The sequence below is a fragment of the Branchiostoma lanceolatum genome, chromosome 8 (assembly GCF_035083965.1).
Source record: "Branchiostoma lanceolatum isolate klBraLanc5 chromosome 8, klBraLanc5.hap2, whole genome shotgun sequence".
In the NCBI taxonomy this organism is placed as follows: Eukaryota; Metazoa; Chordata; class Leptocardii; order Amphioxiformes; family Branchiostomatidae; genus Branchiostoma; species Branchiostoma lanceolatum.
In genome coordinates, this window is record NC_089729.1 from 11,312,920 (window position 1) to 11,340,741 (window position 27,822).

Here is a 27,822-nt window from a genome sequence, read left to right on the forward strand (position 1 = left end):
ATGTTAAAAATAAAGATGTTATGGATTAAATAACAAAAATGACAGACATTGGAAAATTCAAAAAGACGTTCTTAGTGTCTTACATTTTTCGTTCTGTGCCGGCACGAGGGGACTCCCCTCTCTAAAGCAGACAGAATAGGCGTCCAGTGCAGGCAAGATGGGCGTCCGGCCAGTGCCGGCACGAGGGGACTCCCCTCTCTCTGGCAGGCAAGATGGGCGTCCGGCCAGTGCCGGCACGAGGGGACTCCCCTCTCTCTGGCAGACAAAATGGGCGTCCGGCCAGTACCGGCACGAGGGGACTCCCCTTTCTCTGGCAGACGAAATGGGCGTCCGGCCAGTGCCGGCACGAGGGGACTCCCCTTTCTCTGGCAGACGAAATGGGCGTCCGGCCAGTGCCGGTACGAGGGGACTCCCCTCTCTCTGGCAGACCTGCAAGATGGGCGTCCAATGTCGGCACGAGGGGACTCCCCTCTCTCTGGCAGACCTGCAAGATGGGCGTCCAATGTCGGCACGAGGGGACTCCCCTCTCTCTGGCAGACCTGCAAGATGGGCGTCCAATGTTGGCACGAGGGGACTCCCCTCTCTCTGGCAGACCTGCAAGATGGGCGTCCAATATCGGTATGAGGGGACTCCCCTCTCTCGGGCAGACCAGCAAAATGGCCGTATAATATCGGTACGAGGGGACTCCCCTCTCTCTGGCAGACCTGCAAGATGGGCGTCCAATGCCGGACCCGACATGAAGCCACCCTTTATTAAAAAAAAAACAAGGTGAGGTACAATTCTTACTTTTTAGTTAAATCACACACTCACAAACAAATAGAATCTTTTGACGTTTTTATTGCAGTTAACATAAAACAAGGTCCGATGCATCCCGGCCAACACTGCAGCTATTGTTACAGTTAAAGGATGCAAGATAGAATGAAAATACGTCTCTACACTGGATATTACATTTTAGCATGTTTTAACTGGTCAATATAACTTTAACGGCAATTACTGAAATCAACGTCTCTGAAAACCCAGAATGACTTTATAATTACAGACTGTGATAGCTCAGCTAATAAACAATCTTAAGCGTTTAGAAAACATCGCATCCGTCTAATCCGTAAATGAAACCTGGACACTTTTAGCAAGTAGAAAACCAAGTACCCCTGGGACAAAGTGTACAACGCTTTACCACATTTTGTGGAAGGATTGACATAACAGATGAACTATCACCTTTTAAAGATGTCATCCCAGACCGGGCTGTAAGATTTGGACCATCGCACACCGGGGCATGCCCCTACTCTTTTTTCGAAAGGTGTGGTGGGTTCTTTAACGTGCGCGAGGTGTGGCTCTCCCCAAACACGGCACCTCCATTTAACGTCCTATCCGAGGGACGTCCCTAACCCTAGATGAGCTAGGTACTCATTTACACTTGAGTAAAGTGAGGAAAGTCGTGTTAAGTGCCTTTCCCAAGGGCACAGCATCGGGGCGCAAGTTCGGACATGTCTCTGGGCACACCCCGGGATTAGTCCCATTGCTTGATAGCCGCGCGCTCTACACTTGCGCCACACTACGCCACATATATAAGTAGTTGATGGGCCTTTATGATATTTGGTATGATCAAGGACATAATGTCCTTGCAGTAACCAATCCGCACAGAGACGTTGAAGTTAGCACTTTTTAATCTGTAAGGCCCTGTGCCCCTATTTCCACAAGTATATGCCAGACTTTGTCTACATACGACCTACACAGGCCAGAATTTCAAGGATCAATACGATAGAAACAGAAATGCGTCCGCCCCTGAGGGACCGACAAAAATGGTACGCCCTAAGTAAACAGCTCAGAATAGTACCACCAACAATTCCGCCCCTAAGCGTCGACCTGGTTCCATGGTGTAATGGTTAGCACTCAGGACTCTGAATCCTGCGATCCGAGTTCAAGTCTCGGTGGAACCTATCTGTTAATCTTTTTATTTATCGGTATTGGTTTGTTTATTTAAAAAATCAAAATCCCCACAAAATGATCTTGAAGTTACAGTAGTTTCATCATTTAGGGACAGCGTGGTTCCATGGTGTAATGATTAGCACCCAGGACTCTCATTCAGTCCTGTGGTCCGAGTTCAAGTCTCGGTGGAACCAGCTGTAGCACGTTTTTTCTTTTACTTTTTTTAAACACAATAAAAAAACAAAGGTTCCACCGAGACTTGAACTCGGATCGCTGGATTCAAAGCCCAGAGTGCTAACCATTACACCATGGAACCGGGCTTGCAAATAAAGTGATGAAATCACAGTTACAACAAGATTTTAGTTGGTGTTCTGGTTTTGAAAAAAAAAGATAGATAAAATTGAACAAGATTATCGCAGCATGCAAAGCCCAGAGTGCGACCATTACACAATGGAACCGGGACGAGGGTGGCAACGAATCTACTATAACATTAAGTTTTTAGAAGGATCCTAAATTTTTCTTAAAGTCAAACGTCAAAGTCTTAGGTTCATCCGAGACTTGAACTATATGGCTGTTCAAGCAGATACGGGGCCCATAGCAGATACGGTTCCCCAAGCAGATACGATCCAGCGGCCAAGCCAAAGAACCTGGCCCCGATAAGTTGAAAAATCGCCGTGGCTAGGCAAAATGTACCTTGATATGGCAAACAAAAAAGACAATCAGACACCATGATATGGCAAAAAGACAATCAGACAAAATAGAAAGCCATATAAAAACGCATAGGAAGACGTCAAATGCAAATCAGAGCCGAACCTCTGCCTGGAAAATACTTTATACTAACCTTCCGAGCAGGTTCCGCAGGCGCCGAAGCATCCATCTAGCGCCGCCTTGACATCGGCTGCCGCCCGGAGCAGGTGCTTACGCTTCACCTCGCCCCAGATATGAGCAATCTGTGGTTAAGAAAAAGAAAGAAAAACACAAGTCATTGTAAAAGAGAATGAAAATCCATCTATCCCTCCTTAAGTTATCCTCTTGTAAAGTTTCTAACAAATGTACACCACTTCCTCTCTGCCAAAAAGCTATATATCACTCAAACGTCACGACCATAGAATGTCCAGAACACGAGATATCAAAACCGAAAGTTCCGCAGCATTACCGTGGAACGCCGACAGGGGGCCGAGTTCTATTTTGCCAACCCATACCATCATACCAAGGACATTATAAATGTTTTTGTAGTGGACTAGCTTTACTTCTGCGGTAATCCCACAACGCTGTGTGGACCAGAGATAACGAAATGCCACTAATCTCCGTCTCGTTAACAGTCGTCGCCTTTTCAAACGGTCGTACACGCTCTGTACAAATACACATCCGCGCAGTTTGAAGGCGAGGTACGAAAACATTCTGGCATCTTGGATAACAGTTTTCTCCTAGTTTCTCTCTTAAAAGATTCACAAAGCATAGTCTGGCGGGGAAAATACACAAGGACTAGCAAATTGTCGTACAACTCACCTGCGTTCGCCGGCGCGAGTAGAACGAACGCTGCCCAAACTTAAGCTTTCGGCACCAACATCTTGTTGTGTTCCCTTAAAAAAACACGCTTTTTCAAAGACGGTCCAGACCTGTGCGTTTTACGGCGACTCGGCGCTGCACGGTTAAGATTACAAACCTCAATCCCAAAATGTTGAGGAGACAACTCGCGGAGGGTCGTTCTGAGGCACCTTGCACTGGTTTGTCTATACGTTTTCGCCGCCTGACATGTTTGTCGACATTACTGCAGTTTCTTACAAAGTCGCTAGGTATGGGTTGGCGCTTCAAAGAACCCGCCGGGCACTGCTTAAATGCAACGTAGACAGAAGCTAGCAAACTTTATTATCTTCGCCGAGTACTTGTACTCGGAGAGGATTATGTTTTCGGTTGAAAAATCTGTTGGGTGGGTCTGAATGTATGTCAGGAGCATAACTCAAGAAAACTTCAATGAATCTTTATGATTTTTGGTAGGTGTGTAGTGGTTGTGTAAAGGAAGGTCAAGTTCGAAAATGGTTTACCTTGCGTTTTTCAATAGTACTGCAGCGGACTTAGCATTTTTTTGTGTTTGTATGTAGGCAAAAAAAAGTGACGGAAACGTTGATGGATCTTCATGATTTTTTGCAGGTGTGTAGATGTTGTGAAAACGGAGGTCAAGTTCAAAATTGGTTCTCCTGGCACTTTCCGTCGGTACTGCAGCGGGCTTTGTGTGGATGTGAATTTTCTTGTGGACAACATAACTCAAGAAGCTGTTGATGGATCCTTATGATATTTAGTGGATGGGTAGGATTTACCGAAAGGAAGGTCAAGTTCGATAATGGGCCTTCTAGCGGGTACCAAAGGTACTGCAGCAGAGCTTCAAAATTTAGGGCATATTTTCTGAAAGTGCTATGGTCATGATTTTTGTGTGGTAGATAGTTCATGCCACAGAAAGTAAGTTCTGTAAATTTTGGCCCCCTGGCGGCTTGTTAAGAACCGCAGTGGGTGTTTTTGTTTTGACATTCGGACATGAATAACTTGAGAATGGGTCGACAGATCGTCGTGATGTTTGGTATGTAGAGAGCTCGGATGGTGCTTTACATAATCAATGACTAATTATGCAAATAAGGAGCTAATTTGCATAATTAGTAAGGAAAGTTTGTTAACCCACTGCCTTTCAATGGGAGATGGGACAGTGTCAGGTCATGTAAACAGATAGCCTTGCATAGACGTACATGTAGGTCAAATAAATAAACTATTCTCCAAGCAGAGGTGTAGGTCCTGCTGGTTTTTGACGCGTTCAGTTTAAGCATTTTTGTTCAACACGGTTGGTGACAGAACGAAATAGGGACAAAATAGGAAGCCTGACTAGAAACACCTAAAAACGTGCCAGATTTATTCTATTCATATGTATTGACTGTACTATTTCATCATCACTTTCAACTTTCAACACTGCCATATCGAACCTTTGTGGCCCATATAATATCAACATACTCATATTTTTTCATGACCAGTTATAACATATATCAGCACACTCTACACATATACTAGTCCTGTACCACCAAATGATTTTTAACCCTATCTTAACTGGACTCATTCGCCCAATCATAACGTCCAAATGGTATGGTGCATGATCAAATTTGCAGGGGGTGATAGGCACGTAAATATAAATCACTTTCCATAATAAGCCTTGATTATTTGGCGAAGATAATGTGTTTGTGGAACTCTAGTTTTCTGGATATTCTTGTGTTGCATGAAAGACCGCGACAAACGTATACAGACCAACTATTCCGGGATTTTGGAGCAACTTACAGAACACTAGGAGGACAGAAATGTTTAAGAAAGCAGAGTGGACTTAATAATAGTCCAGACATATAAAAGATGAAAGAACACAGATTACTCTCTCCACACTCCCAGATCCATCTCCATGTCAAACCCATACTTGACATGTGTGCTTAAGTACCCCAGAGTGTCCGCTCCGCCCTTAAGTAGACATAAGCCGTGTTTGCTTTAATCATTAGCCTCTACGACGGTCGAGTCCTTATCCGCACCGATACGAGCGGCACGCCATGCACGACACAAGCGGGCGTGAGGGGTAATTGTTCCGCCCGCTTAGGGAACCGTGACCCGTTACGCTCCCGGGCGGGGGGGCACCGCCAGTACAAACAGGGCTCACGCCAAGCCCGCTAACCCTGCTATTATGACAACCGAACCGCGTATCTTAACACTTTCCCATTAGGGTGAATAGCGTGGGCTAGATAAGGCTCAGTCGGGACATTATCTATAAACCAAAACCAGGGAGAGATCTGGAGGCCACGTTGTCATAACTTGATCATTGTCGCTAGCGTGGACGGCTATATCAGCAAGACTGACTTAATTACTTGCAGAAATTGAGAACTAGCTGTTGTGACATTTGCGTGACTTGGAAGCGTTTCTTTCCGCTTTAGAAAGGAAAGTTTGAGGAGGGCTTAGGGTTGACGCTGTGCTAACATACTCCGCACACATCGTACGGTGTGCCCGTGTGGTTATAGGGACGACCCGGCGTTGTTGTGGATGGACACCGCCCGGATTCTAGCTTCCGTGCATGGCGGAACTGTTAGTGTTTTAAAACGCGACAACAGACAGTGGAAACATCTTTAAACAAAGCCGCAGGATATAAATCCGGACTGGCGATGCTTGCTTTACCGGAGGAAGGCGTGACGGAGGAAAAAGACGACGTCACCCCCTTGCCTAGCAGGAGACCGTCCCGTAAAGACGTCCCCAGGCGTCGCTTAAGACGTTTCTCCGTCATGGAAGCTAACGCCGACGTGTCTTCGCACTCAAGTCTCCAGCCGCAGCTCAGAAAACACAGCAGTGTCGGACCCGGTATAAACGTGCGCAGAAAGTCGAGCATCGGTGGCCAGCTGTTAGCCGGAGGACAGCGGAGCAGGCGGCACTCTTTGGCGGCGTCAGCACTCGCCATCCCCGGGAGAAGCCCGAACTCCGGCCCCGGCGGAAAACACCAGCTATGGGGACTCCTCAGAAGAAAGAGCTCCCTCTATTTTCAACAGACGGTGAGAGTGTTTCTCTTTTTTCTCTCATTCTCTCAATTTTTCACTCTCTCTTTCTCTCTTTCTAGGTGTACCCTCTCTCTCTCCCTCTTTCTCTCTCTCTCTCTCTCTCTCTCTCTCTCTCTCTCTCTCTCTCTCTCTCTCTCGGGCAATTTTGCAGCCTCTTAGAGATTCTGTTAAATCGATATCTTTTCTGGCCACGCGTACAACAAACAAGAGGCTAGACACGAAGATATGTAAAATCAAGAAGATAGTGTCCTAGGATTCCGAGGTCAAACAAGGGCATGTAGTAGATTTTGAACCTTTCATCTTACAGAAGTGTTACTTTGTTTGCAAACGTTGCTAAGGTATGGCGGTCTCAATGAAGAGAGAAACTTGGAAAGCTTATGTTTAGAGATTATGTCGGCACTTTCCTCTCGGATTCTGTTTTATTTGCGAGGATTTTGTATACAGTACATATTGTCCTGCTAATTCTGCTACCCAGTTATTACGTCCACAAAGGAGATAACGTTTAAAGTGGATGGTCCCAGGCATAGATAGGTGTGTGTCAGTTTCAAACATGTCAGTCCAAAGTGTTAGTGTGTTATAACAAACGGAACTATGAGATCGCCGGCAAATTGATGGATAGCTTATGCCCCGGTGCCTGTTGGGGGTGTGGCCCCGGCTGGGCCCCGAAGCCACAAATCTGTCCCGATGGACTGCTAGCTAGATACCAAGGGGTACCTCTCGGTATTAGCTTACGACGTCTATTTGTTACCGGGTCCAGGGTTGATTTTAACTCGCCATTTTTCTCGAGGATTCTGTTTTATCTAGTACTAGGATTTTGTGTATAGTTCATATTGTCCTGCTTATTCTCCTATCCAACTTTGAACTACGCCAAAGAAATTACGCTTGGAATAACACCTTAAATTATATGCTCCCATAGATAGCTTCCAATGTGTCTCACCTGTAAAGTCATATCAAATTTACAAACGTTACTATGAGAGCGTGAGCCTAGGGTGACACAGCTTATACTATGTCTCAGAAATTGTGCCGACACTATTCCCTATGGGAGTTAGTTTTCTCAGTAAGACTTTTGTATAAAGTCGACATTATCCTCACGCTGCAGCTATTACTCTCATTAAAGAGTTCATTAACAGTTTGAAACCTTCCTTGTCACGCAAGTACCAAGGCTTACCACCCGGCAATAGTGGGTACGTTTGTCTTTGCGCTATACCGCAACAAAGAGAAGTAGCAACAATACAGACAACAGGTGTTTCCTTTGTATTATACAGTACAGTACAGAACTAGCTGCAGTGTGTAACATTTGTGTGTCATTTTTGGGGCCAAACAATGTTTAAAAGGTACCCCTACGTATTGCCACACACCGTTAAGTGTGGTTGTACCCCAGGGCATTGGGGTATATCCTCTATTTGGCCTTGAATAGAGAACACGCTAACATTACAATGCCTTAATGTACCTTAAACTATCGAGTGGGGTTGCATTAAAAAGTAGGCTAAAACAGAAAGGTGAAATTAATAAAATGCTCGAGATCTTGTTTCCAAGAATAAAACAGAGTACACACAAGAGAATAGAAAACACGCTAACATTAAAAAAGACAGGGAAGATACCTTAAAGTATCGAGTAAAAACAGAAAGGTAAAATTACACAAATTACACGAACTCTTGTTTCTGAAACTATAACAGAGTAAACTAGCTATTCAAACAACATTCTCCCGTCCTTTCCGACCCTAACACAGTGTTGTGAAAAATTGTTTCCAACGGACAAACACTTGTTATTTTCTCTACCAATTGTAAACGCAGCTGGTACGAATGTAGCATTTAGGCAAGATAAAAATCTCTGCTGATGACACAGGCTTATTGTCAAGAGAATCCCCCTGTATTACCGCTGCGATACAGTTTATATACACACAGGACGAACACAGTATCGATTAACTGTTCTAACCTGGCTCTCATGGAATCTTTAGGTTCCAAACAACATTACGTAGGCGTACGTTAAGTACTGACGTTCAGCACTGAGGGTGGGCCAGGTTTTTGACAAAACAGACGGCCAAATGTTTGGGGTTGGTCGGCATAAACCCTTTTAATTGCATATACATGTACATGTATGTGTCTTCTAGAAAATTTCATGTTTGTGGTGTTGGCCAACTAGGAGCAAAATTCGGAAATGCTTGAAAGTACGTCTATGTGTCCGATCATTTTCGACATCTTTATTATAAATGAAGCTAACTGTTATAGTATTACGAAATCCGAAATTTTCATTATTTGTATTTCACCTTCGAGTACTTGCGTGTCACACTGAGAAGCTACACAAATCCTCAGCGAATGGCGCTTTAATGAATACGTAAAAACAATCTTTTAAAGCTTTTAAATGTTTTTACATTCACATGCAGCATACAATTTCTTCTCATGACCGCTCCATTGTCAACCCAAGAATACTCGTATATCTACAATATACAAATACGTTTGCATTGGCATTAAAATCTTCTGGATTGTTGCCTCGATGAAAAATGAGGGAATAGTTTTCACTCTGAATGGTGTATGGGGATATATTCCAAGAACCGCCGGTAATTTGGTAGGTGGGTAGGTGAGGAGAACTCGACAGTAAAGGTCGATTGTTGGCCTTCTGGTGGTTGACCTTGGTACTGCAGCGGCATTTTTGTAATTATCTTTTTTCATCTGTTTTCATCGTTCTCTCCCCGTCTCCAGGCGCTCCAGTTACTGCGGAAGTTCCGCCGGGCCGCACGAGTCGTCCTGGCGTGTGTTCATCTCAACAGGCTGTGTCAGGCGGTACAGCGGTGAGAGGGGCAGAAATAGATCCATAGATCGATATTTATGTACATGTAGTCTTGTTGGTTAGGGTTGTTGACTTAGAATCTAAAGGTTCTTGGGTCCGACCAGTAATTCTCACCTGCTGACGTTTCGGTGTCTGTCAGACACCTTCTTCAGAGCTTTTGACTGGAGTACTGCTTCTCGCCCCTATAAGTATCCGAAGTAGGTGCTTTTGCGGTGAGAACACATGTACAATCCCAAACGTGGCTAAGTATGTATCCCCCCTCGTCCCGGTTCATCATTGGTGTTGACTTCGTTGTCCAGACGTCTTTCACCACCAGATATCTATATTGTCCTCTCTGTCGATTACCTTGGCCCCCTCCCAGTCTATGACGCAGTTGTGTCTAGCAATGTATGACTGCAGACCTCTTCTTTTTGTGTGTGTCATTTCTGGGATCCAGTCCTTAGCCCCAATAATATTTTTCATGTGAAAAGCACATATTTCTTCACTCGACTCAGTTGAACATGAGTACTTAGCTTAGGGACGTCCTATTGGATGGAACGTAAAGCTGGAGGTCCCGTGTTTTAGAAGAGCCTCGTCTAAAGAACCCACCACACACATCGAAAAGAGAAGGGTTCCTTCCCGGTGTGAGTGGATCAAACTCATCAATCGGATTTACGCAGCCCGTGCCTACTATACACAACTGGTGTATTGTTCCCAAATGAACAAAGAATCAAAATCTGTATCCATTGATTGAATGTTTGGGTAATTTTACCCATAATGTTACGCAAAAAAGAAATGACAACAGGGCGATGTTACGTGCCAGTGATTCGTCGACTTCAACGACAATACTTAAGTACTCATCAATCTCCCTTGTCAACTTAAGCCGTAACCAGAAGTCGTCGACAAAGTCACGTATTAACTTACACCGTGACTTGTTTCCGGTCTTTAAACTTCTTAAGAGGTTGAACTTTTGCATGGGGGTTTTTCGACTTCGTTCTGCCACTCAGCCGTTTGGAACACGACTCTAATCGTCCTAACAAGACGTCACATTCTCCCTCCTTTGGACGACTTAAGACCGTGGTTAAGTTCTCCTTAACTGAGAAACAGTCAGGTACCTGCTTAAACTACTTAAGCGACCAGTCATGCCACTTTGTCTTATAGACTGATCGACAAGCTCATTTCACAAAGTAACGGAGTCAGGTGAAACATGACTAGTTAAGAATATCGCAGGTCCGGGTTCAAGTCTTGGCTACAGTCCAAATTTTGAACACTGAAGGGTGATTACATACTCGTGTTTCATACATCCGACGTTTTTTTGTTACAACCCATAGAATGATTACTTGGTCAATTTATATATATATGTATATATACGTGTAGCTAGTTTATTTGCGATGCAAGTGAAGAAGCCAAACAACAATAAACGTGTCCGTCCATGTGCCCAGTCAATCATACTAACCGATCAGTGCTGAAAGTTTGATTCCTCAGATGTCCATTTGGAATGTTTGAGTGAGCAAAGCAATGTTGAGACGGTAAAACATGGGGATTATGAAGGAAGAAAAATGGACTTGTTGCGAACAAATTCAAGGATTATGTGCTTTAGGAAACTTCTTCACTGCCATCGTGGATGTCAACATTTGGCGTGTGTGCCATTTCGGACGACACAATCATTCCACAGCTGCCAAGCAACGCCATGATAGTTTTTGTCATTGATGCATAGTGTAGAACAAATGTCTGTTCTTTCCTTTGCAAAGAATCGAAAGTTCCTTACAACATTGATTACAACATACATATGTTCAAGGTTTAAATTCTTGATTCCCAAGGTTTGGCCAGGACGTGATATTTGTTGAAACGCGTTGGTTGTTGTTGAAAGTGACCTTTGCGATCGATTTGACATTGAAGTGATTTCAAGATGGCGGTTTTGGTTATCGACCCCTTATCAGGGTATTTCATAGTGTAGCTTTGATCGTTTAACCGTAACGGTAAACTAAACGTCACCTAACAATCGACCAAGCACGAACGAGCAGTTAAAATGTAAAGTCGGGTAAGTGCACAGCATTTTAGACCTCCTTTAGCAAGCTGTACTTGTCGGGCTTTCTTGAGTCTTATCCTGTGCTTTTTTCTGAGGGTATATTAGTTCTGATTTTGTACTTATTTGCGCCGGTGCCCGTAGGAGGTGTAGTCCCGGTCTGGCTCTGAAGCCACAAATTTGTCCTGACAGACGATTAGCTGACGGCGTCTGTTTGTCACAGGGTCCCGGGTTTATTTTAACTCCGAGTGCCAAAAAAAAAACCCGAAAGCCTTTTTCCAAGTGTGACCAAAGCATTCGAGGTATAACAGCATGTGAAGAAGAACAAAAATTGATAGCTCGCACCAAGAGGTTTCGATATTTGTTGTAACCATAAACCACCGCACTAGCATACACAGGCATCGCAGTACCGGTGTTATTTGACAAAAATCACCAACTTTATTTCTCCCTACAGAATAAAGGACAATGAGGCCGACACCGTCAGCTATCTCCCGTCGTCCTTCGCGCGCGGTGGAATGGACAACTTCACAGGAGTGGACAACCTCATGTTCAACAAGGCCGACTACAAGGCGGACAGGGACGTAAGGAAAACATCATTGCTTTGAATATAGATTTACTCTGATAGAATAAAAGACAGTCCATTTCAAGAATGTGACAGTGATGCCTTCACAAACACCAGTAAAGCCCTTGTCCAACAGTCGACGAACTTTGGCCGTATTTGTAGATCGTCAGAAGGGTGCTGAATTATAGAATCAGCAAAGAATGAGTATCTTTTTTCCCCTGAAAATCTACTCCATCACATTTAAGGGGGCTCGCTGACCTGCGAGCATCGGTCGATATTTAATGATCACGCGATTATCGAGAGAACACCGCCGAAATTGTCGCTAAGAGCTCGCGCACAAGCTTGTCGGACAACCGACTTATCTACTGTGTGACAGGGGCTTTAAACATGGGGTCTAAAGACCGTCAAACACTATAGCACAAACAAATCAGTTCTTTGATTTCTTAAACTGGTTTTGATGAAGAACATTACAAACTTTGCTGTACTGAGCACATGATGCATTTTTTGCCGTCTCCCTTTGCTGATACATGATCTAGTAACTGTTCGTTCTACAACTAGAGCAGCATGTTGGGTAAGCACAGATGGCTAGCAAGTAAGCTTTAATTTGCGTAATAATGACACAAAACACACAAGGCATATTGTTTTGTAGTCGTAAACGATTTGCCAAGTCATTCTAAAGGTTTTAACGAATTTAACAACAAAACACCTTATTGTGAAGAAAAAAAAAGATTGCGAAACATCACCAGGCTCGTAACAGAAAATCCTTTGGCTTACTACCTGAAGGACTTCTGACAAAAAGATCTTGTGAACGTAACGCTCGATTTCTTTCAGCTCTCTCATTGTCAGAAAGAGGCTAGTGAAACACCCGAGGTCTTGTAACAAGGTATTTAGGGAATATAAACCAGATTACCGACAAAGAGATTCATGGCTATAATACTAAGGACGTTGTCATACGGTCGTTGACCTAAGTGTTGAAGTGAAGAATATTCCAAACACAGAATGTGAGAGAACGTGATTTCAACGCGTTTTCGTCCGTCTGAAATCTTTTCGCCCAGCACTGAGCAGTGAAACAAACCGAAGAGAAGACTCCTTTTGCCAGGTCTGACGTTCTAGTGACGCTGAAGATGAGTGATGGATGTCACTCAAAACGTCCGGACGTAATCTTCGAATTTTATCCAGTACTGTTGTAGAGATTGAATTGTCTATAGATAATGTTTACCTGGATGTCTAACCTTCATCAACGTATAAAGAACAGAAAACTGGCCGCAATCATGTCAGTTGCAATTGGACGACGTAAAATAAGCTACTCCTTAGGGTCAAGGATCTAAATAAATGACTTTCAACACGTTAGAACAGATGTGAAACGTGATTCCACCGCGTTTTCTTCACTTTTACATCTTTCCGCCCAATAGACAGCGAAGAGAACCCGAGGTGTGAAAGACAGATCACGTTCAGATCGAGCGTTCCGTGTCAGGGGTTCGGTATGAGCCCTTTGTATTGACAAGAAAACCCTCTCAGTTGTAACCAAACATGTTCCGTAAACATGTGTGACGATGGGGGATTGTTCAACGCAGGTGGGGCGAGGAGATGACTGTCACTGTGTCCTACTTTCTATAGACGAAGGCTGTTACATAGTCTGTACTGTACACAACGATGTTTTAATCTCTTACAGATATTGGTACAGACTGCCTTCTCGGCTTAAAGCCCCCCTCTCACCGGACCCGCGGCACGCTGGCGGCGTCGCTGCGTCCTAAACTGGATTTGTGTTACCTTTGACTTTATAATGGGAATATCATTCAAAACGTACAAGTATGACCAAAATGACAACAAAACACACATTCGTTTTTTTTGTCGATAGAATTCGTTGAGTGCACGTGCTTTGTCAATTCGATCGGCGCAGCGACGCCGCCAGCGTGTCGCGGGTCCAGTGAGAGGGGGGCACTTATGAGAAGGAGTGTGGTAGATTAAACAAAGACCACTACCAGCGAACTAGCCTCTTCATGTGGTGCTTGCACTGTAAATGCGTGGCCCAAGTGGGGGGGGGGCTTGAACTTTTAGAATATTGAGAGAGAAAGGCTGTACTACAGACACTGGTTGCATGAAAGAAACAAACAAGAATATTATTTAGACGATGGAAAACGTACAGGATGTAAAATAATATTAATCAAAAGGCAAAAACCAACGTACAAGCATTGAGAAAGAAGGCTATATCATAAACACAGCCCATTTTGATATCAATATGTGACAGCTGGATATTTGGACGCTAAGTCCTCTTTGTTTAAACAAATCACACATTCAACGCAGGTGTGATTCAAATGTGCGAAACGTCACAAATTAAACGTAAAGGGACACTCAAGCCTTACTTGGCGGCTTCTACACGACTGACAATGGAATCATTCATTCATTCATGCAATCGTTGATTGACTGATTCATTCTTTCCCGTTCCCAGAGCCTCCGTCTGTCGGAGATGTCCCGGGCGGTGCTGATGTCCCCGCCGGCCGACAGGACAGGCGAACAGATAGATCATGTGAGGATTTTTGTTTTTCTTTTCTTCCCTAAGCCCCTCTCTCACTCGACCCGCGGCACGCTGGCGGCGTCGCTGCGGTCGATCGAATTGACAAAGCGCTCAACGAGTTCCATCGACAAAAAAAACACGATTTTTTTAAGCTTTGTGTGTTTTGTTGTCTTTTTGGTCATACTTGTACGTTTTGAATGATATTCCCATTATAAAGTTAAGGGTAACAGAAATCCAGTTTAGTACGCAGCGCCTCCGCCAGCGTGCCGCGGGTCCGGTGAGAGGGGGGCTTTAGTCCAAGCAAATGCTTCAATTCTGCAAATTGATTTGACCGATTTCAAAACATGTCTTGTTCTTCCTGTTCTCGATCCAACACCACAGGTTCACTGAATGACGTCAACACGTGGTTTCACTGCCTAATTATAAGTTTTCAATGTCCCTTTAGTGATGTTATATAACGTTAATGATGATAGCACACTAGCAGTTACGTCATATGTACCACTACTAAGATAGTCGTGTCCTAAAGGGTATCATTTTAATGACGTCAAATACTATGTGAAAACACAAAGCATTGCCAAGAACGACCTATCATTGTAAATCTCTAATTCACAACTGTTTCAATATGTTGAAGTTTATTTCATTGAATAAAGTTTGGGAAAGAAAACAAAAACACTGTCCCTTTGTTCTGTACAGGTGCTCGTGGAGTTGCGGAGGTTCAAGACGTTCAGTCAGAACCCAATCAGCATGCAGAAGACATTCTGCAAGTTCGGCTTCTATCAGAGGTTTGTCATCATCTTTAAGTGACGCTAGCAGTATTGAAAGCAGTGTCTTGCAGTTTCTGCATTAAACAACCTCATATATTTCCCTCCCCTAGATCCAAACACTGTAAAACACCGCACCCTAGCTGTATTAGGGGGAGCCGTCTGCTTCAGGCACGGTCTGCTTCAGGCACGGCATCTTGTATTTAATGGACACAAGGACATCCCAACAGGCTTATATACATATTGAAATACTTGCGGAAAAACTACGTATACTGTAAAAACAGTAAAATTGAACCCTATAACAAACTAAAGTCAAACTGACTACATTGTTTGCCGGCTACGCAACCCCTAAAAAAAACTTCCATGACGAAGACCAAAAAAATTGAGCCCAATGCAAACAATCTCTCCTCTGGGATTTCTTAAATTCGAAACCAAATTTTTCTCCTGAGGTTGCTCGTGCCTGGTAGCAAGGCCTAGAATGAAGACCCTCGGTCCTCCTTATGTCCTCTCCCAGCAGATGCTCTCCACCTGTGTACAACTCAAACACACAATGGTTAATGCAGAAAGTGAATTTCACGCAATGACTTCGTCAAACGCTAACATGCATGTAACTGTTTTAAGTCTTAGGTACGTAATGCAGCGTCTTCGTTTTCATACAAACAGGCTCTGTTTATGTAGTATTACTCACTAATGTTGCGAAATTTAGTATCGACAGTTTCTTTATTTTGAATCGCTGCAGTTACGGACCAAAGCGCGCCATTGTGAGACAGGGGCAGATATCTCGCCTGTTTTACGTCATCATTTCCGGCTCAGGTGAGTAACAACTGGGAAAACTACGTCATTTCCGGCTCAGGTTAGATACAGTCGGGAAAATACGTCATCGTAAAGAATATATGTCACCATAGGCCCAATCGTCTTGTTTTGAGTCCTACAATAGGCTGAAGTGAAAGTTGTTTTCAAAGACGAATTAACGACTGGTTGTTTGTTTTTGTAAAAATGCTAAAGAACAATTGGACAGTACAAACAAGTAAGACTACCGTAGCAAAATACCTCTCTGTTTTTCATTAAAAGTGGTGTCGTATTCGAATTGATCACGTCCCTTTGTGAGATCGCGAATCAGCCAAACACGAGAATAGAAAATAACTTAGCTGAGACTGATCGGGTCAAAACAGCACCAGATGATATACATCCATGCTTTTATCTGTTTTTCGTTTTGTCAAATTCAAAGTAAGATCAGGACTAGTATGAGATTGATTATGAATCGTGTTCTGTGCTATTTTTCTGTATAAAACGTAGAAACAGCATTAGCTTTTGGCTCTTTAAAAATGCAAAACCTTCCCCCGTATCATAAATGAAGATTGCTTAATATTCATTTTTGGGTTCCCCAGCTATAGTTACGACCTGGGACGCTGACACTCACATGCTCACCGTCCAGGAACTCAGGAGGCCCGGCGACACTTTCGGGGTGAGCTCCGTCTGCTGTGACTCTCTTGAACCACCTCAAGCGTTATGGCCTTCGCTACCTGTATTGTTTTTATCTTGTGTGTCTGTCTGTTTGTGAGTCTGTCCGTCATTCAGTGCGTCTGTCTGTCTGTTTGTTTGTGTGTCTATGTGTGTGTGTCTGTTTGTTTGTTTGTGTGCCTGTGTATGTGTCTGTGTGCGTGTCTGTGAGTCTTTCTGTCTCTCTTTGTCTCTGTATGTATGTATGCATGTTTGTATGTATATGAATGTATGTATGTATGTATGTATGTATGTATGTATGTATATATGTATCTTTGCGCGTGAGTGTGTGCGTGCGTCTGTGTGTTTGTGTGTCTTTCTCTTTGCCGCTGCATGTTGTCTGTACATATGGAACTAAAGCATTATTAGTGAAATCCGCCATATCTGACTGCCTCGTTTTCATCAGGATTGTCAGTTTACGATTGGGCCTTGGTAAGGCAGAACCCTTGCGTCTTCTGTGCGAACTGCAGTTGATTTTGCCGTCGAAAACCTTTCCAGGAGCTGACAAGCACCGCCTTTCGCAAGAAACGACAGACGTCAATCATTTCTCGGGCCGACATTGAGTTGCTGTCAATCAGCGCCGAGGTGGGTGGGGCCTCTTGTCTATCTACTGTAAATGCAGTGGTTTTTGCGGTGAACTTTCAGCGCAAGCTTAAAACCGCCGCGAAACCTTTTGCTCACCTACGACTGTAGCGCTACTATTGTTTCAAACGCGAACTTTAAACCACCGCAAACACTCCATTTTCTCCCTACCGCGAAATAAGAGCCACGCGAACTTAAATGCATTTACAGCATTACAATGTAGTTGACTCCAGATATATCTGTCCGGAGTGTCCGCACTTTTCGCCATGCAGATACCATGACAAACAAAGTTGGCTGTCATGACCAAACGATCAGATAGACGGCGTTGCTGCACTGAGCAATTCTAAGCGGGTGGCAACCTGTTCAGTAGTAATCTCTTCTTGCCAGGACAGCCTTAGTAACTAGCATGTCATTGGTCAACAAGTAGGTTTTTTTTGGGGGGGGAGGTGTCGTGAAGACTAGACTTACTCCTTGCGAAGACGATTACGTCTATTGGCCAAGCAGTACGCATTTAAGGCTTCGATATACTCGTGAAATCAGACGAGAGAATGTGAAAAGTTCATGTCAAATAAGGACAGTTTACTGACGACGCACAAGTCTATAAAGATTTTGCAAGCCCGTTCTGGAGGGTTTTATTTTCGCTCATCGTGGAAAACTAATCTTTTTTTTGGTGTTTCACTTGTAGGTCTGGTTTTCCAATCTTTTGACGAAAATTGTCGCCTGATCGATGACGTCTATTCAATGTTACAAACGTTCTCAGCAGGCTGGCACAACTTAAGATCATTTTTGTGGTCAGCACTGATTCTATCATGAGAAATCTGAAGTACCTACTCAGCCAGTCGTTCAGAGATATTAAATAGAATGTTGTCAGACGCAACATATGAACACTTGCCCTTCAAAGTCTGTGGGTGTAATTTTCTTGTAACGATTGTCATATAAGCCACACAACGAAGACTGTTGTTGGCGGAAACATGATAAATTGCATCTTGATAAGGAGATCACATAACATGATATATCTGGCACGAGTTTCTTGGTCAGCGTTGATCTAATCGGGAGTCAGATGTTACGATAACCACTGTCATTTATGTATAGCCTCCTTCGCAGACTTCCTATAACGGCGGCGTATATATGCTGGGAGGGGAGGGGGACAAGGTTATCTAATACGCCAAAAATAATTACTCAAGCAACTGGATAAGATTTCTCGAGTAATTATTTTTGGCGTATCTTATTACCTGGATGTCTAACCTTCATCAACGTATCAAGGTTATCTAATGCCGATAAGGGAGTTGTGTAGCCAAGGGAGTTGTGTAGCCGAGGGACGACCGCAACTTGGATACTGTAAATATGCATTTAAGTTCACGTGGTTATTATTTCGCGCTGAGGCGAAAATGAAGTGCTCGCGGTGATTTTAAGCTCGCGGCAGCGTTATGTACAGTCCCATATTACTACAGCATTGAACAAAAAATGTTCGCGATGGTTTTAGGTTCGCGGTGAAACGGTCGCGAACATTTCTACATTTACAGTAATTGTTGTTTGAGGTTTGCACGTACAGATGCGGAATGACATATCTGGAATTATTTGAAATCATTTTCTTGATCAGCGTTGATAGTATCGTGAGAAAATTATACGTTAAGATAATGACTGTCCTAAACGTATCAGCCGCACAATGAGTACAAAGAGCCCGTTGTCAGGCTCACCACGGAAAATTGTCCCGTGTAGGCGTCTTAAGTGGGACAGGTTAGAGAACAGGTGTTTGTCCTCCGACCGTGTGACGACACCCTGACACTTTGACAGCTCGCTTTTTGTGTTCGTTTAACACCGTGTTATAACCTACATTCTTCTATCTCATGAGACAGTCGTTTTGACACCTTGGGAATCGTCTGTGTCACTTTAAGTATAACCTGTGTTAACAAGTCGAAATGAGGCATAGCGAGGGCAACTGTTTGGAACTATTCTGTAGTAAGCGATTAGCGATGACTATCGTTATAATAACCTTTGGGAGATACTACGGTGGGTAGTCTGCTAGTGGACAGGTCGACTTTGTGATCAGCGTGGTTTAGTATGCCTTGTTACATCCATGAGGTTATATTTTCAGTAGGTGTTTGCCTGTCTGTCTGTCTGTCTGACTGTCAACAAGCTAGATAACTCAACAACGACTGGATGGATTGGTTTCATATTTGGTGTGTTGGTAGGGTGTGACGAAAACGGCAATGATCAGATTTGGGGTCCCCTGCCGACTTTCCTTGGTACTGCAGCGGAACTTCCGGTTTTGATATATCTTGCCGCCACCACCTTAAAACGACAAAAATCTTCTCCTCTCCCTTTGTTTTATCTGTTAGGTAGACCGACTCGCACATAAATGTTCTGTTCAAATAACTTTTTTACGTTCACAACACGTCCGAGTAAAATTCAAAACATACTGTATTGCACACACGGCTTGCTGAATCGAATAGAAGAATAAGTTCTTTGCACTATCTTTTGACATCGTACTCGTAATCCTTACAAATTTTGGAAATAGATGTTAGGAAAACGGTGTAACAGAAGCATAAACTATGCGCAGATTATGTCTAAAATCCTCGAAAAAACTTGACTTGCAGAGTTGGAAATTTGGGTCCGAACGTTATGTGCTACAATTTTAAGAATTTTGTTCTCTTACCATTGCGGAACCTTAAACTATCCGTGAATAATTTCATCAGGTTGGCGAATCACTGAATAGCAATTGCAAGGTTCTTTTATTCACAACCAAGTATTCTAAAAGAGCCGACATTTGGATGACTGTCTGTCATCTTCATCAGGGCAATACTGACTGGTTCACAGTGCACTGAAGCTAGGTGTTACTGCTAACAATGCAGCCCCAAACTTGTTGCTAACCAAACAGTATCTATTAATGTAAAAATACTTTACGTTTGGAACTGCATTGTTAGCATTAACACCTAGCTTCAGTGCACTGTGAACCAGTCAGTATTGCCCTGATGAAGATGACAGACAGTCATCGAAACGTCGACTCTTGTAAACTATTTGGTTGTGAATAAAAGAACCTTGCTATTCAGTCATCTAAACTATCCTTGCCAACCGTTTGCACCAACAACGTTCTGCTCCCTGAAAACCCACACAGAGGAAGCCAAACGTAACAGCAACAAGGTCTTTAAAAAGGGCAGACTTGGTTACGGACATAAATCCTGAAGTCGTTTTAAAAACAACACGCGGAGATTTGAATGACCCATTCTTACATTTCATCGCAATATCACAACACGTTGGTGGTCTTTGTTGTGCATAAAAACGTATCTCAGAAACATATACGCCAACATGTTATCAAATATCACAATACGGTTACGATATACCTTCTAAGATTTCGTTTAATATTGAATACAATATAGGGATATTGATACTTGCTTGGTCTGCAGCGGTTGGGTTGCCTAGCAACAGCGATGAAACGCTTCGCTCCGCCCCCTGACAATGAATGGACGGGTCCGAGCGGTATGAATGGACGTCCGGTTGCAGTCGGGCTAGCGTGAATACGGCCGGGGTAGGAGATTACCTGGCCGCTCGGGCCGCATTACCGATGTAGTGTTTAACTAGTCACGGGCTCGGCCGTGGGTTCTACTACAGCGTAGCAGACAGCTATAGCTGTGTATATGGGTGTATTTTCTCTCTCGCTACGCTAACTAGAAGTAGCGTTAAATCTGTGTGAGATAATTTGCGTGCAAACTAACGTAGCGCTGATGGAGTCTTGGCGGCTGTCCCGTGTACAGGACCTGGTGGACCGGGCCACCAGAATGCCGCCGGAGAACACGGTGGTCAGCGCCGGAGACTTCGTCAAGAGCCCCTTCCTCAGGTGAGCACGTCTTCTTTAAGGCTTCTTATGTCTGTTAAGGAGTTAAGGGGGCTGGGAAGACAGTTATATTACACTTAAGACAACTTCAACACAATTATCAATTGATACTGTTTTCGTTGGCAAAAGTGACGACCTCTACATGAAGACCATCTTGCTAATGTGGCCCTTTTTGGTGGTCCCTTAGATAATTTTTCCCATTGAGATAAAAATTAAGAATCTTATAGTGACCACCTGTCAACATAGACAAGATTTCAGTGGTCCCCTGAGTACACTTCTTGGGTAGTTTTTGTTGTCGTCTTGTTTTGTCAGAATATATAGTGCCAGGGACTTACTTAGATGTCTTCAGGAAACGTTTTGTACGAACCTAAACACTTCACACGCCGTAAAGTCTTTAAGATTCCTCTCCTTAAGGTCTTTATACCGTCTTATTCCTCAGCGAGACTGAGAATCGAGGAAAACAAAACACGGTAGAAAAATAAACAGTGTCAAGTATCCTTGCCCAAATCTGTTGACAAGCGCGCACACAATGCCAGGAGGAATTCTACATGTTTGTACTGGGGCTCGATGGTAAGGTGTCTATTGTCTCCGCTGTGTTCTTACAAGAGTTAAGGCACACACAGAACCGTCTTAAAATCCCGCCTTCCACACTCCATGGGAACCCTCTGCAAATACACTTTCTCAAAACAACGTCTTCAAGCCTTTCTACCCAAGACGCGCTAGTTATGTATGCTTGAGCGGTACCGGAGCGGGGAGGGAATTAGATAAAAGTTTATGGGACAAGCGAGGAAGTTAGTTTGTTAAAGGTACAATGGCTATGTGTAAAACAACCTGTTATAGAGAGAAGGAGGTATTGAAACGGTCTCCATGGCTACGGCACGCGCTTGGACTCAAGATTTGGTACCAGCCAAACTAGCACGTTCGGACATTTACCTAATGCAACGTGGTTATTATCAAACTGTACCTTTATACATTGATGTACCGACTATTACTGATTGCTAATCCTTATAACCAGGTAATATCACGTTCAATACACTGTGAAGTGGCAAACACATTGTGTTATGCAAACTTATCTTTGATCTCTTTACAAACCAATGTTAATACTTGTCAGAAACGTTTCATTTGGTTCGACTACTTTAGACGACACATTGACAGTTATAATGTATACAAGCAGCAATGTTAGCTTGACGGTGACACATAGTGGGCAAGTATTGGAAAACTTGACCGGCACTTAAAAGAGCTTAAAACCTCCCCCAGGGTTTTTGCCTTACTGTCTGAGCTTATGCTCTAGACATTCCTGATTTGAATATATGATATTATGGGCGGATAAATGGATGTTGATATCCTACTATTAAATATTGGCCGATGCATTTATCTCCCAAAACGTCGGGAATGTCATATTCAACTGCACATGTGCACAAAAAAGAAATCAAACCCAATAACAACTGTTTAGATTAGAAGTAAGCGCTAGTTGACGACTTTCATTTTACTTTGTGTTCATTTCATCACTGTGTACTCTACCTTATCATTATCATTATCTCATTTCCTTGTATTCTTGCAATTAGCCATCGGGCATGAATTTGCAAAGTTATTATTATTGTTATTAACTTTAACCTTTCAAAAATATATTTTCTCTTTTTTTTCCTAGGGGTCTGGATTTTCTACAAGACTGGCCGGTGGGTGTGTTAGAGGAGAGCCCTGAGAGTTGCATGTTCCAGTACGCACTGTAAGTTAGAATGCTATTCTTCTAAACATCTTCAGGACAAAAACACTGGGTACAAGACTTTCAAAGAGAAATATCATTATTTTCTATACACTACACTGTATCTAGCTAGGATTTGATGTATAAGGTCAAGAAAAGACAATGGTATGGTTAAAGACACAGTCGCCACTAGGGTATCTTTCGGAACCAAAATTATCAAATTTCTTACTGTGTTGTTCCTTTATGTTTACATTAGAACGTCACCAATTTTCTCTGCCAAACCGTTAAAGCCTTTAATAGAGTGGTTCCTGTCCTGTAGAGCCGTATTTTGTTTACCCTTTCAATATACAAATCCGCACTATAAGCTGTTAAAGACCCACCACACTTCTTGTTAAAAGTACTGGTACCTGTTCCCGGGCAGGTGACGGCCTGCTGCTTGAGTTGTGCTCTCTGACCTTGAAAATAATTGGTTTGAAGGGTTTTCACGGGTGACGAACGAAAAAGGCCCGAGAAATCTCAAGAACTAGTGACTGTGTTAAGGACATTCGCAAGAGGATTTCAAGGGGGTGTACGGAGACCTTCCGTAAAAACTTGCCACCGTTTTCTTTTTGTTATTTTGATGAAAGCACTGACAACATTAGTCTCCATAGTAGGCTCTCTGAGGCCTTTTGGGGGCTTATAATACACTTTTGCTGATGGGTTATTTTTGTACTCGGTCGTTTTTTTTTGTGAAGCCAGTCCGTAACCATTTGATCAGTACTAAAAGAAGTCATCAGCATGGCAAAAGTGTATTAAGCCAAAATAGGGAACGAAAAATATGATATAAAAGACAACAAAAGACATAACACGTAAAAATACTCCTAACCATGTATTGTGCGTTTTTTTTTTAGTTTCTGTTTTCGAAAACAGCCCGGCCGGGCTCCGGATAGGAAATGGGACGGAAGCATAAGACATCCCGAAATCGCTGGCAAACACGACCGTCACAAAAGTTTTATTTGTCTCGTCAAATCTAGTCAATGTAGAAAAACAGCAAACAAACAAACAAAGACATGGTGTATCATTTTGTCCCCCAGGAGAGGCTCTGTTCTGACGAAGGACAGCCAGAAGTCGGACTGGATTTACGTCATCACTACGGTAAGGGCCGCACTTCTTATCTCCAAGCAGATGTAGGGAGAGAAGATTGAAACAGCCATCCTGATTAGGCTCTAAGCGACTTAAGGATGCATTCAAGCCTGTCTATAGTGACCACGAAATGGATATCAAAAACCTGGCACAGAAAACTGGTGGCCAATGATGATAAGGTCCTAATGTTTGGGAAACGTACATGTTCTAAGGGACCACCATAAAGTGGCCGCAATAGTCAAGTAAGTCGCCGAGAGGATTTTGAAATACTAGTTCTAATAAGTCTGAACTATTTTGAATAAAAGAATGATACAAATTTGTCTGTAATAGAAATGGACGTTAACTAAGAATTGTGGTGACCAGTCTACGAAACATCTCAACGGCCAGTCCCACTTCATCTAAAATAAATGGTTTTCCCGATTTGCGAGATGGTTTTCCAACATTTGCGAACTCGAGCAGTGTCGTTGTTAGAAAAAGTTACAGTGTTTCCGCTCGATATCTGCTTGGAGATTGTACATTCCATGTTCCTTAGTCTAGCAATGACCTTGGCGACCTTGAAACAGTAGGCTTCATGCGTCTGTTGCCATCTGAAACGGGTCGCCATGGCAACGGTGGTAACATATCTCCCTCGCACAAGGCTCGCGCGACTATGTGTTAAACGTTGTATCGTCCTAAAGGAAGGAAACTTTCTTTCTCTCCCCTTACAATCTTTCATGCTGCATACTATTTACTTCTCGTCTGAACTCCGTCTTTAAAGTCACATGTCGAATTTGATGTCCGGCGCAAATTTAATTCTCAAATACTTGTATATAGTGCATATCTCTATCGTAGTAAGAGTCCGTCACATTCGTCGTACGCAATAGGTTGATTACAGAAAATTAAGCTCGTGGGTATTCTTATTCAGTCGTGGAAGTGTCGTAATTCTGTCTTGTAAAGCCCCGGTTACACATGAATATGTCCTCCCGACCTTCCCCAAACTATGGTTAGGAGTGGTTCGGGAGCTAGGTCGACTGTGGTCGACTAGTGTTCGGTGCGGTCGGCTGGTTTTAGGCGCGGTTAGCTGGTGTTTGGTTGCGCCAGTGAATATTTTGACATTTTCAGAACATTTGGCTGTGAACGGGAGGTTTGGAATGGGTTGACTGGTGGTTGGGAGTAATGCTTGGGTCACATTTTCGATCCGGGGCCCGGCCGGGCAGTGTTTGGGAACAAAAAGTATGATATAAAAGACAACAAAAAACACAAAACGTACCAAAATTATTCAAGAGCGTAGCTTGTGCATATTCATTGATATACATTTTAATTTTTCCGCAAACCGGGTCCCGGTTGGGAAATGTGACCCAAGCAAAAGTCATGCTTGGGTCACATTTCCCAGCCGGGGCCCGGCCGGGCAGTCTTTGGGAGTGTTAAGTATGATATAAAAGACAACGAAAAGCACAAAATGTACCAAACATTATTGAAAGCATAGCTTGTGCACATTCATTGACATACACTTTGATTTTGTGTTTCCGCAAACAGCCCGGCCAGGCCCCGGCTGTAAAATGTGACCCTAGTATCAGAGGGGGTCCGGGTGTGTTAAGGAATCAAATTTGACTCTTAATCTAAAACTGGTCAGACTGCTCTCAACCTACCGCGAACCTTGGTTGGCCAGTGGTCGGGAGACATGTTCGGCTATGTGTAACCGGGGCTTAACTGAAAATGTTGCAGTAGATTCTTGTCATCGGTCGGTCCTGTCGCAGCCTCGTCGAAAATTCTGTCACACAAAAATACGACAATGTAATCACACTTTTAGAGTAAAGTGAGCAACATGGTATGGCTGTGGGTATTTGATTATGTTTATTTCTTTATCCTTACTAAGTCAGCTGCATTTTGTTGCAAAGCCTTTGGTCTTTGGGGATTTGTCTTTTAATTCGTATTTTTTCATCTATGGACTATGTGGATTAGCTTCTCAAATGGATTGGTAAATCCTGTAATTGCAGAGGAGATATACATCAAGATAATGTGTCCTTAATGTGTTTCTTCCTCTTTTACTTCCTTTCTTAACAGGGCAGCTGCACGGTTCTTAAGGAGCTAAAACTAGTCCAAGTCACCGGAAAGAAACGAGGCAAACGGAAGAGAAGTGTTCTAGACGACTCTGAAGGTACGAACTTCAGTTTATAAGATGGTAGCTAGTCTGTCAAGTGCTTATTTTCTTAATTTGCATCATTACAAAGAAGGAGACGTCAATAACATTACACATAACTAAATTGAAAATTAATGCAACCAAAGATGTAGAATCACTTGGAAAACCACTTAAAAAAATCGATTGTCAACATTCGTTTCGTTTGAGCCTAGTGTTGCCAATTTGAACCTTCAACATAAAATGAAAGTTGGCAATTTCTAGCATAACCTTGTTATATTGCTAGAAATGTTGAATGTTGACAAAAGCTGTAACAATATTCGTATCATTCCAGTGATAGACAAGTTTCGGCAGGCGCACCTGAGCAAGTCCCTCCCTCCTCTCTCACATCGCTACAGCGCCAGGAAAACGGTAGAGAGGACGAAAACAAACAAACAAACAACCGAACCGACAACAACAACAACCCAGAACCTCGAGAAACTCACCGACTGGAGTGCGCGATCTCTCACTGTGGACGACGGAGACCCAAGACGGACACAATCTAAACTTTCGGATATTTCAGAAGAGAAGGACAGTGTTATAGGGGAGAAAAAAGATAGCCAAACGAATACAGAGGAACCCGTCCCCGCCATACAAGTGACCAGCGCAAGTCCGGAACGGATACCGTACGATACACCTCTGAAAAAGCAGCTGTCCGTAAGGTTGCCTTCGTTAGTAGACCCATCTGACGTTAACACAGGGGTCAACAGAGACCACGCAAAAGAAATGGACGAACCGTCAAAGATACCAAAGTTGCCAGTCCTTGAGATGAGCAGGGTGAGCTCTTATTGTTTATATCCACATGATTTCAAGGAGGACTCTTCTTGATATCATATGATGTTATATGCGGTATAAATTAATAGCCCACTATGTGATACCGTGAAAAATGTTAGCTTTACGAATCGATAGATTCAAAGGTAAGGTTGAGTACGGGTTTAAACCTAACGGTGTGGGCACATTCGTCGTACGGCCATAGAACTTTCAACCACGATGTGACAGAACAGATGACCTCCGTACGACATGTTTACAACATGTTCTAATAGTGTGCGATCGTTGGACTACCGTACGACGAATGTAGGTAAGTTCATTTGGAAGGGCACGCAAAGCTTAATTTTGTTCTGTTGTTCTTTTTTTTTATGACGAGTGACAGAAATACACAAATATAAGTATGATTAAGCGACGCAAACCGAATGAATCACAAAAAAAACACATTACAAAACATATCTTGTACACAACAGGGGGCGTACTTCGTCCAAACGCCTCAGCCTCGGCCCGATGGTGGGAAGCAGGTGATGACGTCACGGCGTGACGTCAGGAGGGAGGACAAACCGACAAGAACCAGGGCTAAAGCTATCGTGCAATCTAAACTACAGCAAACACCGAAAACCATGGACGTCATTTCACAAGGTAAAACATTTATCCCACTAGCTAGGCAACTAAAGCAATGTTAGGGACCAAAAAATGAAAATCAAAACAAATGCTGAAATTTTATTGTTGCGACGTTTACTAACATTGTCTAGCATATTTGTGTAATAACTTCATACTTTGAGCATTTTAAAACCGTGCAAAAACATGCAATACGATGATCCCCTTAGTTTCGCGAGCCTACAAAAACCCCGGCGACGATTTTCAGTGAGTTCTCACATTACAACGAAGTCATGTTGTTTATATTTTATATTTCATATTCATTTATTTGGACGTCGCTATACATTGTGATAGTGTTGTTTGAAATAATCATGTATAGAAACGACTAAATAAATTGACTTTCGACATCCGATTTCTGGGCCCTAATATTGTTGCCTTTAACCATG

At 43.1% G+C, this 27,822-nt stretch overlaps 1 protein-coding gene and 2 non-coding genes across 3 annotated transcripts in view; 2 read left to right on the forward strand and 1 right to left on the reverse strand.

Annotated features, from left to right (window-relative positions):
* The first annotated feature begins 1,865 nt into the window (after positions 1-1,865).
* Positions 1,866-1,937, forward strand: Trnaq-cug (transfer RNA glutamine (anticodon CUG)). The gene has a single exon. It is a non-coding gene; the product is annotated as a tRNA-Gln (tRNA).
* A 233-nt stretch (positions 1,938-2,170) lies between these two features.
* Positions 2,171-2,242, reverse strand: Trnaq-uug (transfer RNA glutamine (anticodon UUG)). Its single transcript has one exon. It is a non-coding gene; the product is annotated as a tRNA-Gln (tRNA).
* Positions 2,243-5,677: 3,435 nt separating this feature from the next.
* The window catches only part of LOC136440908 (uncharacterized), a 28,247-nt gene continuing 6,102 nt past the window's right edge, over positions 5,678-27,822 (forward strand). Inside the window, exons 1-14 of the mRNA XM_066437082.1 lie at positions 5,678-6,482; positions 9,188-9,276; positions 11,735-11,861; positions 14,292-14,369; positions 15,051-15,139; positions 15,858-15,931; positions 16,507-16,583; positions 17,117-17,203; positions 20,953-21,035; positions 22,681-22,758; positions 23,808-23,868; positions 25,900-25,993; positions 26,307-26,788; positions 27,250-27,418. Of these exons, the coding sequence (XP_066293179.1) occupies positions 6,102-6,482; positions 9,188-9,276; positions 11,735-11,861; positions 14,292-14,369; positions 15,051-15,139; positions 15,858-15,931; positions 16,507-16,583; positions 17,117-17,203; positions 20,953-21,035; positions 22,681-22,758; positions 23,808-23,868; positions 25,900-25,993; positions 26,307-26,788; positions 27,250-27,418 (1,969 nt within the window). The 5' untranslated portion in view covers positions 5,678-6,101. The remainder of the gene's footprint in view (positions 6,483-9,187; positions 9,277-11,734; positions 11,862-14,291; positions 14,370-15,050; positions 15,140-15,857; positions 15,932-16,506; positions 16,584-17,116; positions 17,204-20,952; positions 21,036-22,680; positions 22,759-23,807; positions 23,869-25,899; positions 25,994-26,306; positions 26,789-27,249; positions 27,419-27,822) is intronic.